Consider the following 20257-nt stretch of genomic DNA (forward strand, 5'->3'; position numbering starts at 1 on the left):
GGTAGAAGACCAAAGAAGGGATGATGTGGGCTCTTCCACCTGCCTCACGGCCTGCTGGACTGCTCTCTGTTGCTGCTGTCTCTGGGACATGCTCACCTGACCAGCACAGCCCTTGTCCTGCTGCCACGTTTGGCACCTGTGCCTGCCCCACCTCTCCGATGCTGAAATGACTAGCTCTGCACAGATACTTCTACCTTCAACAAAGTGGATTCTAGATTAGCAGGGGTTGTGGCTGTTTAATTCAATGACTTGATCTTTCTAAGGCTCAAAATCCATTTCTTATTGGTCTTTCACAAATGTGCTAAATGACTTTCCTTTTATTTTTTGTCAAAGGCTTATTACAAAATATATATATATTTATAATTTAAAAATTATACATTCAAGGTAGTGGCATGATCTAACATACCACTAAATGATTTCTTTGCTAACACCCTGTTATGTTTCAATAAACTTTGTCTAAACCTCCACCATCTGAATTATTCCAGACCGAATCTGGGCCCTGCTTCATCTACCTCCCGATGCTCCCCGACGCTAAACTCTGGGTCTGGCTGCCACTAGAAATCAGGTCATGGGTGCCCCGCCAACCTCTTATTCTCTTCCTAACCCAGAGATGGCCACACCGGGGCTGTCATCACTTTCACCAAAGTTTCAGAAAAGGCGTCTGGTTAAGTGGGCTGCTCCAGGGCTGCCGTGTCTGTGTACAAACGAGTCACCACAGCCACCATCTCTGCTTTGGCCGCCAGGTGGCACTGAGCAGCTACAGCAAAGCACCAGCTCGGCGTCTTTCCCTCCAGAGAAGTTGCATTCAACAGACAAAAGCCTTCAGTGTGCTGCACCACCCGGGTTCCAATCTTGGGCTCTATCAGTGTGACACCCTGACCATGCAGTTAAGCAGAATTTCCACCATCCAGTCACAGTAGCCCACCTAACCTCAAAAACAGATAATGACCACATTTAGGACATTAGGAAGAGATAAGTTCTGATTATCCTTGGTTTTTTATTTTGTTTTAAATTCACATGCTTTGTGACTATGTTTACATCTTTTAAACACCACCTGCAACAAAATTCCTCGTGAGTCAGTGCTAGCCAGACTCAAACAGCATAGCCCCTGTGCGCCCTCAGGATTTCTGCCCCACCTCAACATGGGCAAGAGGGTGGCAGTGCTGGCGGTGCAGTTATTACTGGATGTTCTTTTGGAGTGTCTGGGAAGAAGCAAGGAAGGCATTGTTAGCCTGTGATGCTCACTTATGTGCAGCTACACACTCCTCTTTCTCCCGTATCTGCACTGACAGAGCCATTTACTCAAAAGACAAGGAGAGGGTGGCTGTCCAGGCAGAGCTGAGTGGGGCCTCCACTAAAACAGGGCACGTGTCCTTTATGGATGGAACAGGATGGCAAGTCACACCCTTCTCTCTCCTGGGAGTTAAGGACTCATTCTCAGGGAGCAGGCGGGGGGGCTGGAGAAAATATAGTGTGGTAAGGTGCTTGCCTTGCATGTGGCCAACCTGGGTTCAGTCCCCCGAGCACCGCTAGGAGTAATTCCTGAGCATCACTGGGTATGGCTAAAAACAAAGGTGGGGGGGGGGGGGTTGGACGGACACACAAGCGTGTCAAGCAGAACCAGGATAAAAAAAAATACAGGGCTGGGATATGAAGGGGCACAGTGATCTGAAAAAATGGGGTTACCAGACATCCAGATTAAACATCCATCAGAAGAGGTTTGGGCCCTCCACCCTCACAAGGAAGAGGAGCCACAGGAAAAGCTTCCCCAGGGCCTCCTACTGCGCCCTTCTGGCCATGAGCATCTCTCGGATGTTGTCCTCAGCTTCCTTGACACTCCGCTCCAAGTAGGATTTCTTCTGCTGCATGAGGAGAAAGAAAGGAGGGTTAGGACAGGATGGATGGGCCCGGCTGGCAAACACTGCTGTCATCCCCAGTGGCAATGACTTCTCCTCGAGGAGCACACTGGTAGGGGGCAGACTGCTCCCCTACTCACAGGCCCCGGGTAGGGCACATGGTACAGGAAGCAGAAGTGCTCCATGGAAGACAAAGCGGCAAGTCCTACTACCCCAGAAGGAAGCAGACTTTAAAAACAGGCGCCTTCTGTTCATGAAGTTACACCAGACAAAGACCAGGAAATTCCAGGACAAAGCTCTGGCCCCTAACAGACAGTCTCTCAAGGTTTTCCACAGCCCGGGCCAGGCAGCAGGAGCCGCCACTGCCACCGGGCAGCACACCCAGAGCTGTGTCCAGCGAAAGCGACAGGCGGCAAATTCGGAGTTAGCGCACGTCTCCCAGAGGTACATGAGTCAGGAGGAAATCTGCTTTTTTAATGAAACGACTCCCCGCCAGGAATCCGCGACAGTGACACACCATGTGAAGCTGATCTTTCAGCTTACCCTCTACCCATCCACCCTGCATTTACAACCCAACTTAGACAACTTGACCTGCTTTCAGAGCCACCTCTAGACCAGGATTACGGATTAGTCAAAGGAAATGATGTCTGAACATGATTTGCTCTGTGGTCACCCAAAATGTGGTGGCTTCCCCACTGGCCCTGTGCTCAGGACGTGGCTGTGGCTGCATTCCCGCTTGATGGGCAGGAACTGAAGGCTCCCTTTGAAGACTGTTCAGAACAGCCCTCCCAGGCTGCATGGGCCAGAGCCGAACCACAGCAAAGCCCTGCCCCATGGGTGCAGACACAGCAAGGGATCAAGTGCCTCAGGCGGCCTTGCACTGGCAACTCAAGCACCAGTGACCAGGGAAGCCAGCGCATGGCTGGGCAGAGGACAGGTGAGCCTGGCTGCCATGACAGGACAGCTCTCCCCTTAGAGAGTAGAAAACTGCAAAGGTGCCTCCTCCACTGCACTAGGCTGTCAGCAACTCTGGAGCACCCCCATGTGCGCCCTGCCTCTGACAACTCACACTCGGCCCGGAGTTATTATGAGACAGTTCCGATAGGTACCAAATGTGGCACCCACAGAACTTTATCAGTTCTTGTATGAACTTCTGATTCTGTTTGTCTTCTTCAAACGTCACCTCTCCTGATGTGTCTCTCCTCGTTCCCCACCTGTCCACTGTGCACACGCTTCCTTGCAAAACAAGCGCTCCATAAAAAAAACGCAGTGACCATGACAACCCAGTGGCTACAACTGTGTATTGTTGCTAAGGAATCTGGCTTAGTAACATGGCTAACCCTGATACCATACTATCATTGTGATATCAGAGGGGGAACTTAAACTTCCTTTGATAAACAACCCTTGGACTTTTATTTGTGTTGAGTTAAAAAGAAATACTAATAACTTCTGACACACCACTGAAGAATGTACAGGGCCTGGGTGTTGCAAAGAAAGGGAGCAGCAGCTAGATAGTGAGTGCCATGCCGCATCTGGGCACAGCCAAGGCCCCAACCCTGGGAGAATGTGCGGAAAAGGCCACAGAGCACACATGCGCTCTTGCAGTGGCTGGCCAGGCCAGGCTCTGCTGCAGTTCGAGTCCCACAGCTCGCTGCCCCAGTTGGCAGAACCACAAACTTGGAGGATCAGCAAAAGCTTCTTTCTCAACTTCCCAGGCTGCTGGCCAAGTGAATTCAGGCTGTGGTCTCAGCTTTAAAACTTTATCCTGTAACATCTAGCGTCCAATCCAGTTTTGTCATTTTTTTTCTCCATTTTACCACTGCATAGCCTGGGGCTGGAGAGAGAGTACTAAGATTAAGGTACCTGCCTTGCATCCTACCAACCCTAGCACCACATGTTGTCCGCCAGGCATCACCAGGGGGTCATTCCTGAGCAAAGAGCTGTGGCCCAAAAGCAAAACTACTGCCTAACCTAAAGTCTTCACATTTAAACAAAGATGCAAAATGAATTTATCTGTCTTTACATTTTTATTTAATGGCCTACTGGGCCATTTTTTTCCCAGGGGATCTGTTTTCTAAATGTTTTTCAGTAGTTTCAATCCATCATCAAAACACTTCTAAATCCAGAAAGCCCCCATAATGAAGCTTGGAGTTTACCCACAAAAGCATGTCTGATGATGTCTCATAAAAACATGCTGAAACCCTAACCCAGCAGTATTTTTAAATGTGACCTTACTTGGAAATAGTAGATATAAGCAAAGATTAGGCCATATCACACTAGGGTGATCCCTAAACAGTGACTTTTGAGGTTACATGAAGACAAGGATGCAAAGAGAAGGCATCACAATGGCCGGAGGCGGCAGAGTAGAGGTAGGCCAACAATGGCTGGCCAAAACCAAACCCAGATAAAAATAGCAAAAAAGGATTCTTTCCCTAAATTCTTCAGGAGGGGCATGATCCTATAAAACCACGACTCTGAGCATTCATCCTCCAGATTTCAGAGAATCAACTTGTTTTAAGCCTCTAGTCTGGAAAATCTGTAGCCTCAGGAAGCCAACAAGGACCTGAGGCTTCAGGTCCTGAGGGGACCCCAAAAACAGGTTCTATCCCATGAATCTTCTCAGCCCACAGAAGCCAAGGTATGGATCCCTAAACAATATATATGCTGGAGTCATACTTATCCCAAAAGCAACTATGGCAGAATTGAGTCAAATATAATTGAGACCATCCAGGGGATGGAGAAAATTAAAGAACCAATGATTTATCCAAAAGCTGATAAATCAAACTTTTTCTTCCTTGAATCACCAAGCTTCTTCCTAAAACTACAAGTAAAACCAGAAACGTGGGGCTCCAGACTTCCTCATTTCTGTAAACGTCAACTCCTTTCTTCTGACTGCTCAAGACAAAAACCTTCGGTGTCATCCTTGAATCTTCTTTCATAAGAGCTCACATCAATCAACAAATCCTGTTAGCCACTATCTCAAATCGTACCCTGAACTAGACCTGAATGTCAGCTTCCTTTCATCAGCCCCGTTCCCCCTCCCTTTCTCCTACGGAGGCCAGAGTCTTCAAACACTCTCCATGGCTTCCCGTGGCACTGGAAGCAAAGGCAGTGCCTCTTCAGAAGGTCCTGTGTCTGGCTCGGGCTGATCTCAGGCTTCCCTCCCGAAACTGGCCCAGACACTGGCCCCAGGTAGTCCTCCCCTGAACTGTCGAGGAACTCTCTTCCCTAGAAAGCCCTGGTTTTCACTTCCTTCAGACCTCTCTCATGTCACCTGAACGGAGAAGGCTTCTTGGTTACATATGGCTCCATACTTTCTATTACCCAAGCCAGAGTTTTCTCTGTAGCACCTGCCATCATCTTTGTCACTCTTCCTTGATGAGAAGAAATGGTCAAGAAGAAGACTTGGCTCTGTCTACTGATGCAGTGCCAGTGTCTAAAGTAAGGCAGGTGAACAACTGGAACTCAGTACTTGTAGAATGAAAGTGCAGTTGTTATGAGAAGTGACCGACCTGCACACACATTCTTTTTCAGTTCTCCCTCCCCAATAGAGGCAGCCGCAGAAGCTTAGGCAGATCATGTTCTCCAGAGATGCCCTGGGATATACAGAAGTTTAAAACTCAAACTTTAGGGGCCAGAGCAATAGTACAGAGGGTAGAGTACTTGACTTGCACGAAGCCAAGGGTTCAACCCTCAGCTACCCATATGGTCCCAAGCCCTTTACCACGGAGTGTGGCACAAGAACAAACCAACAACAAATACAACAACAACAACAACACAATTCAAACTTATCATCCTGATAAGGAAATCAAGGCTTGGTTTGGCATATAGAACAAGGCCCTTATAAAACACATCCCAGATGCAGAAATCCCTGGCAAACTGCGGCATCCTTTGTCACATGAGGCTGCCGCAAGCCAAGGGGATTCTGACTGTCCTGAGGCAGTTGGACTGCCAAGGCAGCTGCGGGAGGCATTAGAAGCTGACACCTTCCTCCAGGGGTCCGGGGCAGACATTTGCTGGCTTCTCCACAGCCCTTGTCTGTCTTGCTGACACTCTCCCGAGGAAATTCTCTAGTTAGCATCAAACCACAGAGCACTGGTGAAGCAACATTCTTGTGGGGCCTGGTCCTGACGTCAAGTTCTGAGATTTACTGTGGGGCTCAGGACAGCCAGGGAAATGACACTGTTGGGGTTATTGCTCATCACTCTGAGGTTCATTCTGGGAGGAGTGAGACTGCGACGGCGGCAGGGGAAGCGGCGGGGAAGCATCCCATCTCATCAATCCCTAGAACTTTTCTGAATATAGAACTTTTCTACCATGATACAATATCGCAAACAAACTCCTGAGTTCTTTCACCTTGTGACGGATCAATTTTATTTTTGTTGTTTTGGGGTCACACCCAGAGGCATTCTGAGGCTTAGTGCTCAGGAGTCACTCCTGTGATACTCAAGGGAACCACGTGTGCAGGGGAACACGCAGTGCTGGGCAGTGAATCCCAGTTGTCCTGCATGCAGAGCATGTGCTGGCCCTGTGGGCCTCCTTCCAGGTCCTTATCTCCATATTTTTATCTCTGTCTAAACGACAAACTTTCCTATGTTTACTTGGGAAGGGGAGAGTTTACCCTCTATTTCCATTTGTAGAGTAAGGATTTATTTGGACAATATCCATATCCCACTCCCCTGATTTTCCTTAGAACTTTTTTTTCTTTCCAGTTTTTGGGCCACACCCAGCGATGCTCACAGGTTACTCCTGGCTCTGCACTTAGGAATTAATCCTGATCATGCTCAGAAGGCCATATGGGATGCTGGGAATCAAACCCACGTCGGCCACATGCAGAGCAACTGTGCTACCCACTGTACTATCACTCCAGCCCCTAGATAGAACCCTCTTCAAATGAATTCTTGTCCTAAAAACAGAACAGTATATAATATGGAGTTCTGGGGAGGAAAGAGACCGTGAACTAAAGCAGAGCTGGCTGGCCCCTTTCCTCAATCCAGGTCTCAGTAAAAGGCAACAAAGCATTTTGGTTCCCTTCTGACCCTGACACTGAGATCTGTGTTTTGAGAGACTCATTTGGACCCTGTGACTGACCCACACACTTCCTGTGTTAAATCCACGCTGCCTGCTTCAGCAGACAGGGCCAACTTCAAATGCCCTCATTGAGGGAGAGAAGGAAAGTGCCTGCCTTAGAGCCATAGAGGCAGGCTGGGCGTGGGGGAGTGGGCGGAAACAGGGCCATTGGTGGTAGGAAATGTACACTGGTGGAGGGATGGGTCTTGGCTGATTGTATGACTGTAACCTGATCATGAACAGCTTTGTAACTATGTATCTCATAGTGACTCAATTGAAAGAATTAAAATTTTAAAAAAATTAGAATAACACAAAAAAAAAAAAACCCAAATGCTCTCATTAATCATAAACCTGGGCCAAAGACCCCACTGTTTCGTGACTTCCAAATTAAAAACCTAAGAGCCTAACTGATTCTTCCATTATCTTAGTTTACAGAACTATAAATGGCCAAAGGCTGCCAAATGCCCACAAAGGGGAAGTTTAGCCAGAGGCCAAGTTAGACAGTGGTAAAATATAAAAGCAGGGAAACAAGAAGAGGAAGAGAAAACAAGAAATAAGGCAACAATGGGTAGGTGGGGGGGAGAGAGGGGATCAGAGAAGCCAGAAAAGGAGATGCGCAGAGCAGAGCAAGCAAAGAGAACTCTCAGGCAAGTGTGAGACTCCTGAGGGGCCGAGACAGCGAGGCTGAGGATCCCTCTACCTGAGCTCTCCAGGTTCCTGCACATCAAGGACAACTGCTGACCTGACACAAGCTCAAAGAAAGAAATAGCAATTTGGGGCTTGAAGCAAGAAAACCAAGTCACTTATGTACGGGTTATTCAATGGCTGCATGGTGCTGAGACACAGGGACCAGTGACCTGGCACCACCGAGCACAGGTGTTGTCTGACCTGCTAAGGCTCTGGCATTGCTGCTCCCCCGTGCTGGGTAACACTCCCAAATCCCACCTATGATCACATAATCAGCCCAAGTACCAACCTCTATCCCAGCACCTTGGGGGTCGGCTGGGGAAGACCCTTCCACAACAGCGCTGCCCCACAGGGTTTGGCTGACCTCTGTGAATGGCTGCCCTTGGACACCTAAGTTTCACTCAAGCCCCAGAGAAAGCCCAGGCCATGAGACCCCCCAGGAAAGGAAGTTCGTTCACAGCAACCCATGTGTGTTCCAATAGAGATGGCACTGAGTAGCCAAAGAAGCAGTACACATGTGGGCACCAGGCTTAAAAGGGATGAGGCAAGCCAGCAACCAAGTTACATGACAGTATGCTAAAGTGGACAGGGACAGGTCACCTGGATGAAAGGGAGCAGGAACCTGATCATTGCCTTAAAGAACTACAAAAATCGGTGCTTGGGCCAGCAGCAATGGCTAGAAACGTACATCCCCCAGCCACCACCTGGAGCTACTAAGGAGACTCCTGAGGCAGACCCTGGCAATCCCTGTTTTCACAAGCCCTCCAGACTATTCTGTGCACTTAGGTTTGAAAATTGCTATTCCAAAGCAAAAACCAGTCAGTTTCCCTAAAAGGCCAGATCGTAAATACTTAAGACTTTGGGAGGTCTTCGCTGTCATGACCCCCTCTGCCATATACTGCAGGGCCAGTGCACAAGCAGCCACAGACAACATGGCAACAACTGGGTGTGGTGGGAATGAATGGGCAGAACCATATTCCCCAAACAGGCAGCGCAGGGGGTCTGCCCAGCAGGCTGTTACTTTGCCAACCTCTGTTCTTAGAAACTACAGAGTCTTCAAGGGTAGAACTGAGACCAGCGAGTAGAGATTTCAGGGATCTTGAACAAAAACAACTTGAAAAGCTCCAAGTTTCTATCTTCCATTCATTCTATTGCCAGGAGACTACTCCCTTTCTTCTCTTCAGAAAAGCTGTTTTTGAAATACTTTGTGGCATCTTATTTTGCCATTTTCTTGCTCCTTTCCTCCTTTGGGGCAGTTGGTGTGACCTACCAATAACCTGGGCATGGTCCCTCCCCCATCGCTGGTTTACTGCCCCCCAGTGACTTCAGGGCACAGACAATCCAGGTGGAACCCTGACCTCTTTCCCCTCCCAGGCCTTACTTCATACCCTACTCTGCCACTCTGGCGTGCCATTCAGCGTGAGCTACTCCACCATCCCCGAGTCTCCCACACTCCACTGTTTCCCATTCCTCCAGGTCCCTCCAGATTCTCTCATCGAAGCACTTCACTGATCTCAGCACGCCACCATAAGTGGAATTTCTGTGGTCCTTTCCTCCTGCCAGGTTCAGTTTCCACAGTGCTCAATTTTTGAAATTTCCCCGGTAATCACCCTTTTCTCCTTTGCCTCCCTTTCCCTCTGTTAAATGTGCTTGTTTAACATCAAAGTTAAACCCAACCAGTGAATTATTCCATGCTTGTACTTGAACAGCTCAATGCTGCTGGAGAAAATTGCATAACTGTTCTTGAATGGTTCCACTTTACATTCAGAGTCATGTGTGTGAAATGGGTATGCAGCACTATCTGGAAATTCTATTCAATTTTGTCAATGGGTTCTCACTTGGTACTCTCCAAAAATAACTTTTCTATTTCACTGTGTCTCCTCAAATCTCCTATAAGTTCTCCTCCCTTCCCATTCCCAGTTGACCAAGAAAATACAATCAATCTGATGAGAATTCCCAATTCCAAATGCCAAGTGAAATGACTCATGCCTACCTACGTACTCCCTTCTCTCAAGTATCCTCAACTATAAACGCACAACCCTTCCGCTTCCACACACTCCATCTCCACTCACCTTCTGAAAATATTCACCCCGGTTTTCTTTCCTTTCTTATCTAATCTTTCCTTTCTCTTTCTCTGCAAGATGCCTCTTGGTGGGCAAATCATTAACAAGATCTTTCTAAATTTCACATTCTGCCTCCTTTCTTTCCTCTCCTTGGCAAAATTTCTAGAGCTGTTTAATAGCTTTCACCTTAGTTCCCATTTGCTCCCTGCTGCTCCATTCATCCCATGCTCCCAACCCACGCTACTGAGCTGTTATCTGTCCAGGTCTTCAGTGATCTCCAAAGCAGCAAGCAGGAGATCGTTCCCTAGTACCTATTCACCCCATTCTGACTCATCAATAGCATTCGATGCAATTCTTAGAAGACTTTCTTCTTTCATGGTACCATTCTATCTTCACAGAATGCTCAGTGAGTCATGAGTGGGTCATAGATATGCCCAAGATATTGATTCCTTTAGACCTATGGGCTGATGGGTAGATTCTGGGCAGCCCAAGTACTGCTGAAAAGAAAGTTCACTCCAACTTTGAGCACCTTCACCAGTAACCACAATGAATTCTGCAAATACTATTTCCTCAGTGCTGTGATAGGCAGGGGAGGGGAGAAGGGTGGAGGGTTGCAAAGCACTGGATTAGAGAATGCAAGTGTGAACATTGAAAAACCTATTATGAGGCTGTTGCAATAGTCTAAGAGATGAGAAAACAATATTTTAGTGATAGCAATGGAGATGGATAAAAGTAGATGGACTTAAAATGCTGAAGAGGAACCAGGGATGTGGCTCAAGGGTAGCTTTGCTTATGTGACGCCCCCAAATTCAATCCCAGCACTGCTAACACCAACATTACTAGGTATGCAAACCATCACACACAAACCTGTAATACCCCCAACACCAGATACAATCCTGGGCAATGAACAAAACCAATAAATCAGTAAGAGGACTTCAAGTTTTCCACCATAAACTTAATTAGATATCAGAATTGGGGGGTGTGGGTGTTTCAACAATGATTCCCTAGAGTTCTGGGGCTGGAAGGGAAGATTATGAGTCTAGTTTCAGATGCTGAGTTTTTAATAAGATCCAAGTGGTATGTGAGAAGAAATTTAGATTGAGTCTGAGGTTCACAGAAACTGGGGTTAGAGATTCGATTTTGCAACCTTAAGTTGTAAGAATGGCAGAAACTCCTGGAGAAATAATAGATAAGAGAACTTGGCATTGTAAAAAAAGCAACACTTAGTAAGAGTGGGAGGAAAAGAAAGAACCAGGAAGTAAATCTGAAAAGAATGGAAACTGTGACAGAAACCAAGATTAGTTCAGGAAAACGGTAAAGATCACTAGAACTCTACTGGATGCATTCAAAGGGCCCAGACACCACAGTGAGTATGCAACTATTGTGAGAATGTTACTATTGTTAAATAGGAACAACAATTGTATGGTTCTTTGAGGCTTCACTTAAAAAAATCTATGAAGGAAAATTTCCTTATATACCAGTTGTCACAGATGAACTCCCGAGAGCACATATATTAGCACAAATCATTTTGTCTCCTGTCTTCAACAAAGCATGGAATTTATTCAGATCCAAAACAAAGGATCATGAAACTATGCTCAGGGAAATGATTAGAAGGGCTGAAATGCTATATTCAGGAAATAAAGGAGCAGAGAGAATGTCGTTCAGCAACCACACATTGCCACAGCTGAGAGCTGTGTGCAGCATAAATGTACTAAAGAGAAACTAAACATGATGGCTATCTGTATTAGGAAATGAGCAGAAGAGCAGGAAAAGGATGCCCAGAGAGCACAAGTATTTTCTGAAATAAAATAAAAAACTAAAGATTAGGGGCTGGAGTGATAGCACAGCAGGTAGGGCGCTTGCCTTGCATGCAGCCAACATGGCCGACCCAGGTTCGATTCCCAGCATCCCATATGGTCCCCCAAGCACCACCAGGAGTAATTCCTGAGTGCATGAGCCAGGAGTAACCCCTGAGCATCTCCGGGTGTCACCCAAAAAGCAAAAAAAAAAAAACAAAAACAAAAACGCCACTAAAGATTCTGGCCCACATCAGAGATTCTTCTGAAGTTTCACCATATGTAAAAATATATATGTACATAGTATCTAACAAAGATAACTCAGGAAAGTACTTTTTCTATAGCAAGTTTCTCCATTTATATTTCTTTCCTTGTTTCTCCAGATTCAGAAAGCCAAGAATTTACTCACCAAAAAGGACCACTGAAACTATAATCTTCCAAAGGTGCAAATATAAGAAATTATGTTAATTCAGCTTGGTGCTGCCCTAGCCTTACAAGAAGAGAAAGAGGATCAAATAGACAGTGTTTACTGTGGAGTTTGGCCTGTAGGCATGGTAAAGGGGTAGGTGACTAAGGGTGCACCTCTGAGAAAAGAAGGAGGGGCAACACCTTGCATTCCTGGAAGTAGAGGTGTAACTGACTCAGCTGCTGGGGCAAGACTCACACTCAGGTATGTGTGGCAAAGTCTGAAGTCAGTCTGCTACTGTCTGCACCTAACAAGAATCTATTTTCTTACAACTCAGCAATGAAAAGAACAACAACTCAATTTATTAAAAAAAAAAAAAAGCAAAGGACTTGACCATTTTCCAAAGATTGTGGGTTAGTGGCCACAACACTCTGGAAAAACAACAAAACAAACAAACTGTCCTCCCGTTGTTCATCGATTTGCTTGAGCAGGCCCAGTAACGTCTCCATTTTGAGACTTGTTACTGTGTTTGGCATATTGAATATGTCATGAGTAGCTTGCCAGGCTTTGCTGTGCAGGTGAGATACTCTCAGTAGCTTGCTGGGCTCTCCGAGAGGGACGGAGGAATTGAACCCAGCTAGGCCGGGCTGGCTGTGCGCAAGGCAAATGCCTTACCACTGTGCTATCGTTCCAGCCCACTGTAAAACATTTGGTCTTTTAGACTAGTCCCTAGTCTGATCACTAGGGGACCAGTGATACAAAAACCACAGTGACATACTACTTTACACCTGACTAGGATGTCAATGATCAAAGAGGAAAAATAACATACTGGTGAAGATGTAGAGAAACAAGAACTTTAGACACCGCTGTTGGGAATGTAATGGTTGCAGTTCACAATTACTCAAAAAGTTACAAGAGGAAATTACTATATGACCCAGCAAGGTATATTCCCAAGTGAATGAAAATAGGTGTTTACTGATTGATTTTTCAGGCTAAGAACTCTGGGGTCTTCTCAGAGTGGGGAAAGGCAGCCTCCCCCCACCCTCCTGTACTTTTCGGAAGCCCTGGAAGTCACATCCACATCCCACAATCACTGCCATGTAAACTCATGACCCAATGACATATTCTGGAGTTTCTGGAGCATGCAGTCAAATTTATAGCCACAAGACACCTCCAAATTCTACATTTCTGCCATCCCAGTAGGAACACACCAAATTAGATGGGAAAGTAACACAGAGGCCAACTATGCTCAATAAACAAAAAACACAGAAGTTCAAATAGAGACAAAGAGTTTAATAAACCCTCAAACAAGGACTTAATGAACTCATGGTGAGACAATAATTTTCACAAATTTTCTTTTACCAAAGCATTTTCTGATAATTCCATTAGCTACTTACTTGTAACAAGCAATATAAAACAAACTATTCTGAACCTGCTAAGGGGCAATGCTTGGGGGTATTTGGGAAAATGGGGATAATGAAGGAAAGGTCACACTGGTAGTGGGACTGGTGTTGGAATACTGAATGCCTGCTACAACTATATTATGAACAACTTTGTATACCAGTGTTTAAATAAAAGAGAAAAAAAAATTTCCAGAAAATAGGTGTTGAAACAAAAACTTGTGAATGCCCTGAGCAGCGTTATAATAGACAAAATTAGAAATAACACAAATGTCCATCAACTGATGAGCAAAAAAAACTGTAGTCTTATTCAGAGTGGAATATTATTTGGCCACAAAAGGAATGAAGCATGAAGGAATGCTACAACATAAATAATCCTTAAAAAAATTAAGCTATGTCAAAGCACGCATAACAAAAAGTCACACTTTGTACAATTTATCTGTGTGTTAGTTGACTGAGTAGGGGGCCAGTGCTGGGGGTACCATGCAGTGCTGGGGACTGGAACTGGGGCTCCTACATGCACAGCATGTCCTCCAGTCCTCTGGGGATCTCTTCAGATCCTTTTATCTGAACATCCAGAATTGGTCTTGGCCAAGACTCAGAGACTATAAAAACCAGCTCTCGGAACATCCCAGCGACATCCTATTATGACATCTTATTATCTCATTCCTACTTTGGACAAACTGGCAGGCTACCGAATGTAGCCTGCCCACACGGCAGAGTCTGGCAAACTCCCTGTGTCGTACCCAATATGCCAAATACAAGTAACAATGATGGGTCTCATTCTCCTAAAGAGCCTTGAATATAATCTCAGGGCTAGGATGAAGGAGACGTTACTGGGGCCTGCTCAAGGCAATCGATGATTAACAGGATGATTTGTGATTTGTGATTTTGTGATCCAGAATTGGTAAATCTTTAGAGAGAGAAAAGAGATTCCTGGTTGTCAAGTTAGAGGGAGAAAAGCCATACAGTGACTGCTGTTTGGGGAATTTCTTTTATTTTGGATTTTTGGGTTGCTTTTATTTATTTATTAGATTTTTGGGCCATATCTGACAATGCTCTGGTGTCTCTCCTGGCTCTGTGGTCAGAAATTACTCCTGCCAGTACAGGAGTAAAAAGAATTCTAGTCTTCTCAAAAATGCTGCAGCACAAAAAAAGAAGATAAAAAATCTAGGCCTTCAACCACACATGCTAGGGGAAAAGGGAGCTCAGATAGAGAAGGGAACACCAAATAAAGGGTGTTGGGAGGATCCTCCTATGATGGGAAAAGCATGCTGAAAGTAGACTATAGGCCAAACATGATTGTCACCCATTGCCTCCTTTGCAAACCACAACACCCAATAAGAGAGAGAGAGAAAAAAAGGGAATGCCCTGCCACAGAGGCAGGATGGAGGGAGCTGGGGGGTGGGAGGAATACTGGGATCCGTGGTGGTGGGAAATGGGCACTGGTGGAGGGATGGGTATTTGATCATTGTATAATTGAAACCAAAGCACAAAAATTTGTAAGTCTGTAACTGTCCTTCATGATGTCTCACTATTAAAAATTTAAAAGAAAATCTAGGCCCTCTTTAAGGAGATGCAGCAAAGCCAGTTCCTGGTGAATTATTTTCACAGCAAACCAGTCTTTACTCCACCCAAAGACTTAAGAGTAACACACATACAAGCTGGCTGGGCAAAACAAACTGACGTATTAATTTCTGGAAATTGGCTTTAATGATACAGCAGAAGCACCAAGCATTTAGATCAGTGAGTCAATAAGGTACTGTAGGAGAGTCAATGGGCAAACAAAGGTAAGGAAACTTCGATATGGATGTGACATTACTACTTTCCAATCAAGTAGCATATTTACGTAACTAAAAAAAAATAGTGATATGGCAACCGGAAACCCATAAAAGGATCTGAAGACAGTGAAAACAAGAGCTCAAAGCCACCGCGGGCACAAAGGCATGACTCATCGGCACCTCCCAGCCAATGTGTACAGGTCAGCAGAGGGCAGAATGGGGAACTACAAATCCACTCCAGTATCAAAGGGCTATTTATAAAGCTTGGCCCAAATGGCTTTCTCTTCACTAAGGGAGAAAAAAAGCACATTTTTAGTTATACCTTTGAGCCTCCCCAAGAAATCACTCCATTCTTCCTCAAAGCTAAGCCTCTAGATCAGAGAAAGGTCTCTGCCCCCGCCTCAGGGTGCTCTGAGGTGCACCAAAGGTTAAGTCACACCACCCTGTGACACTCTCCATCCGGGGTGTGATGCAGGCAGCAGCCCTGTACCATGATGAAGTCACTCCACAGACCAGACGTCACAGCCGTCACTTGTGCCGACTCTACATCCACCCAAGTTACCATGGCACTGGTACAAACAGAATGGAGTGTAATATACTATTAGCTCTGATGTAAGTAGCTGACATAACACCAATTAAATTTATAACGATATTGGAGTAATAAAAGAGCATTTGGCACGCTTCTCTCTACAAACAAGAGTTAAGGAGTGGTTTTCATTTTGCCCTTTCTCCAATTTCCAGATGCTCAGCTACACAGAGGTCACATACTGTCTTTTATTCAAAGAGTTGGCTTTGGGGAGGAAGGTTTGGTGGGGTATTATAATTAGAAAAGAGCCAGCGACAGGGAGAACTCAAACATAACAGAGTAAAAGTGGATGGTGTCGTGCCCAAAATCTAGAATCTGGATTGTGATTTCCCTCTCTCCCAATCTGGGTCTGGTTCTAAGAAGGATATATGATCTCTATTTCTGAAACACCAACAGCGTTTAACCAAGTTAACAACAAGGCTTCCTTGTATCACTAACCTGCACAGCGATAACCCCACCATCTAGTCCTACCAATGGCCACATTTGTGCTCCATGCAGAACTGCAGGGGCCTCTGGACACACTCACATGTTATAAACCGAAGCTGAGAAGTTGGATAAAATAACACGAAATGTCTTATCAATTACCTTTCACAGGTTAGGATGCCTCAACTCCATATATTTATTAATATGGTTAGTGCTCAAACTCCTGTAGGATGAAAGAAGCAAACGGCTGAAAGATACCTGTGGAACCTAAGATGCTATGAAATTTGGAACAGGAAGACATACACCAAACACCTGGCAGCAACTGCATCTGATGAAGGGGTCTAGGAATGAGTTTGGGCTTGGGAGAGAAATTCCAAAGGAGATTACAACTTTATGGGTATTGTTTGATTTTGTAAAAACCTTTTAGAAATTGAGCGGGAGAGAGAGTACCGGGCGGGGTTAAGGGGCTTGCCTTACATGCAGACAGCCCCAGCTCAAACTCCAACACCACATATAGTCCCTTAAGCACCAGCAAGAGTGATCCCTGAGCACAGGGCCAGGAGCAGCCCCTGTCCACCATTAGGTATGGCTCAGCAGCCCCCCCACAACCCCTAATAAGACAACTTTAAAAAGTAAATATCACAAAATGCTAATGTTAATTTGCAGAGGGTGGGGGGAGTACCCAAACTATTGTGTTAGTTGGCTCTGTATATTTGTCTATCTTTTAAGTGTTTTCCAAATTAAGAAAGATGCCTTTTAGCATATAAGCACAGGTGGCACTATGCCAAATTGCTTTATACCAAACATCCACTTTTTTTAAATACCAAAATCCTACATTTATTATTTACTGTGTGCCAGGCAGTGATTCACTTGTTTATGTCACCAGTTCAGTATCTTCTCTAAGGAAGAAATGATCTTCATCTTCCTCATCGCCAGTTGTTTTTTTTTATTTTATTATTATTATTATTTGCTTTGGGTCATACCCAGCAATGCTCAGGGGTTACTCCTGGCTCTGCACTCAGGAATTCCTCCTGGCGGTGCTCGGGGGACCATATGGGATGCTGGGAATCGAACTTGGCTTGGCAGCGTGCAAGGCAAACGCCCTACCCACTGTGCTATCATTCCATCCCCCCCCCCTTTTTTTTTCTTTTAAGCTCAGTCCTTGTTTCCATCTCTCTTAAGAAGTCCAGGAGCTTTTCTGAGTGGCGTGTTTGAGACAGGCCCTGCCCCTTCCGCTTCCAAGGATTCTGCTTGCAGCAGGTACACATTTCCCCCCCTTCCTCTGACAGAGGGACTTGTCTGTCACTTATGGTTGTTCCATACGTCCAGGGACTTTCTAGATTAGTTCATCTACTTTACCTAATCCTGGATCAGAATCAGAAAGAATAATTATTATTATTGCTGCATTTCTCAGCCACACCCTTATCTTAATCTTCATCAGTAACCAAGTTAAACATGTAAGGATTTGTTTTGTTTTTTGTTTTGTTTTGGAGCCACGCCTGACTGTGTTCAGGATTTATTCCTGCCTCTGTGTTCAGGGATCGCTCCTGGCATCAAATGGAATGCTGGGAATTGAACCCAGGTTGGTGGCATGCAAGGTAAACCCCTTATCCACTGTACTATCGCTTCAGCCCCTATTTTTTAAATAATCATATGACCTTTCACTAGTTTAATTCCTGGACAGAGGGGTTATATAGGACTCCACTTGTCAACAATATTGCTGTTGTTTTATAGAGGAGCATACAAATATACTTAAATATGCTTGGAAATTTACTCAAGGTGGTAGTAAATGGCGGTGGCAGTCAGGGCTCAAAATCACATTTCTGATTCCAGAATTCAGTCTTATTAATTTTTAGGGTGGGGGTTGGGGTTATACCCAGCAGTGATCAGGGGCTACTCCTGGCTCTTGGTTGAGGACTGGCCCCCTGTCTGTCAGTGGCTTAGGACTCAAAATATGCGGAGTACATATAACATAGATTCTTAATGAAGAAGACTAAAAACAAGAATTAAAAGTCTCCATAGTTAAAGCCAGGCATGAGCCAGTCGTGATGGGGCGACTGAAACCTCATGGGAAGGGAGGCGTTCCCGGCTCATCCTTCACGCCCTACCGAGGTCAGGAGTTGCCCCCCATGAGCGGCTCTCGGGCACGGCCATGCCTCCAGAGCACAGAAACCAATCTCATAATTATCTGACTCTCAGCAGAAATACTTCCAGGCTTAATAAGTAAAATACCAGAAATCCAAAATCGCGCAACATCATTTGATCCTTGTGACCAACTGTAGAAAACAAATTATTTCAAAATGCCTTTTCAGCATGTCTGATTTGGGGGTGTAAACTCTAAATAATAATGGTGCATCTTTTGTCAAAACAATGAATCTAATCAAAGTAGATAGAGTGTTAACTAGAATTCATCTGCCTCACAGGCATTGGGAAGGTTGGGAGGAGGGGTTTATTGGGGTTCTTCGTGGTGAAAAATAAGTATTGGTAAAGGGAAATGTGTTTGATATTTGCATGACCGAGACTTAAACCTGAAAGCTTTGTAACTTTTCCCACAGTGATTCAATTAAAAAAAAAAAAGTCTCCAGAGTTAAACAAAACCCTAAAGTATTTTGTATTCAAGACAACAAACATCTAATAATTTTTCTGTACAAACTTCTTCCTGCCTACCTAAATAATAATTATTACTGGGCTCAGAGAGATGCTGCAGGGCAGCCGAACCTGACATGCCCAGCTTGTCTCGGGTGGGGCGGCGGGAGGGTGCGGACTCCACCCACCCACACCCACTTTCACTTGCACTTACACAGCCCAGCCCCATGACCAATCTTGGAGAGACACTATAAAAAAGAGACACTTTGTATACCATGCCCGGCACATTGTAAATACTCAAAAATGAAGGATTCTGTATTCTAAAAAGTCTGTAATGCTCAGTTACAATCTGTAAATGCTCAGTTACAATCAATTTGGCAAAGGGTCATCTGTGCTTGTAAGGGCATTTTTCCTAATTTGGAAAAAGCTTAAAAATACACAAGTATACAAAGCTAATTAACACAATTATTTTTAGGTACCCCCTATAATATAACAAGTGTTAGCATTCTGTAAATCATGGTATTTAAATAAAGTTTCAAACAAACAAACAAAATTACTGACCAAAATCTTATGTCATGAATCTTGGAACCATTTTGCTCTTCCAAAGGAAGAAAAAAAGCAGTTGTAAGTGAAAAGTTCAGACTATGCTACTGAAATATCCAAGCTTTAAAATTTTGACAATCTGGGGCCAGAGCAATAGTACAGCTAGTATACTAGTATAGTGGGTAGAGCTCTTGCCTTGCAAGCAGCTGATCTGGATTCAATTTCCAGCATTCCATATAGTCCCTCAAGCCTGCCAGGAGTGATTCCTGTGCATCACTGGGTATGGTCCAAGAGCAAAAACAAAACTTAACAATGCATGCAGCCAACACCAGTTTGATCCTTAGCACCACAAATGGTCCCCCAAGCACCACTGGAAGTAACCTCTGAGCACAGAGCTAGGAGTAAGCCCTAAGCACAGCCGGGTGTTGCCCAAACTCCATCCCTCCAAAAATATTTTAGACGATATTTCCCAATTTAGTTCAAAATTTGGTCCAACTTACGATCCCCTACATTAACAGAAGCTCATTCCTTTTATATTTTCCACCAACTATCTCATGCCTACTCTAAAAAGATAGAGTAACATAGCTTTGAAATAGAACTCTCTAGAAAATTCAGGTGTTGGGTAGAAAGTGTTGCTTTTCTTCACAAATTTTTAGATCTGATTAAATCTAGAATGAAATCTGTCTTGTGCTACTTGTAAAAATTTAAAGCGGTGACATCTCTGCCATTCCATGCATATCACAAGACTATCGTCTATGTAAAGCATGGAGAGTCTTGAGGCTATGTTCTAAATTATACATTTGAGAGCTATCAGTAAAAATAATTCTTGGTTAGTTCATTAAATTAGGAAGATGGTGATTTAAGAAGTGTCTCAAAGTAGACATTCCCAAAGCTTGTAGTGTTGAAGTGTCCAAATCCCAAAGCTTTAGGTAAATACCAGATCTTCATTAATATAGGTTTTTCCAGGCAATTTCCACCCAAGAATTCCTAATAAATCTATTTTTTTCTTTAGTGCAAAAGTAGTCAGGTTCAGACCACCCCTCCCAACTCCCCAAAGGGG

At 44.8% G+C, this 20257-nt stretch overlaps 1 protein-coding gene across 2 annotated transcripts in view; it reads right to left on the reverse strand.

Annotated features, from left to right (window-relative positions):
• Positions 1-1574: 1574 nt before the first annotated feature.
• The window catches only part of PFDN1 (prefoldin subunit 1), a 73295-nt gene continuing 54612 nt past the window's right edge, over positions 1575-20257 (reverse strand). Inside the window, exon 4 of one of the 2 annotated variants that reach the window (XM_056124497.1) lies at positions 1575-1859. In XM_056124497.1, coding sequence (XP_055980472.1) covers positions 1779-1859 — 81 coding nt within the window. In that variant the 3' untranslated portion in view covers positions 1575-1778. Of the gene's footprint in view, positions 1863-20257 lie in introns of both variants that reach the window. The other variant, XM_056124496.1, reaches the window with a different exon arrangement.

Source organism: Sorex fumeus, unplaced genomic scaffold, assembly GCF_029834395.1.
Source record: "Sorex fumeus unplaced genomic scaffold, SorFum_2.1 ptg000051l, whole genome shotgun sequence".
Classification (NCBI taxonomy): domain Eukaryota; kingdom Metazoa; phylum Chordata; class Mammalia; order Eulipotyphla; family Soricidae; genus Sorex; species Sorex fumeus.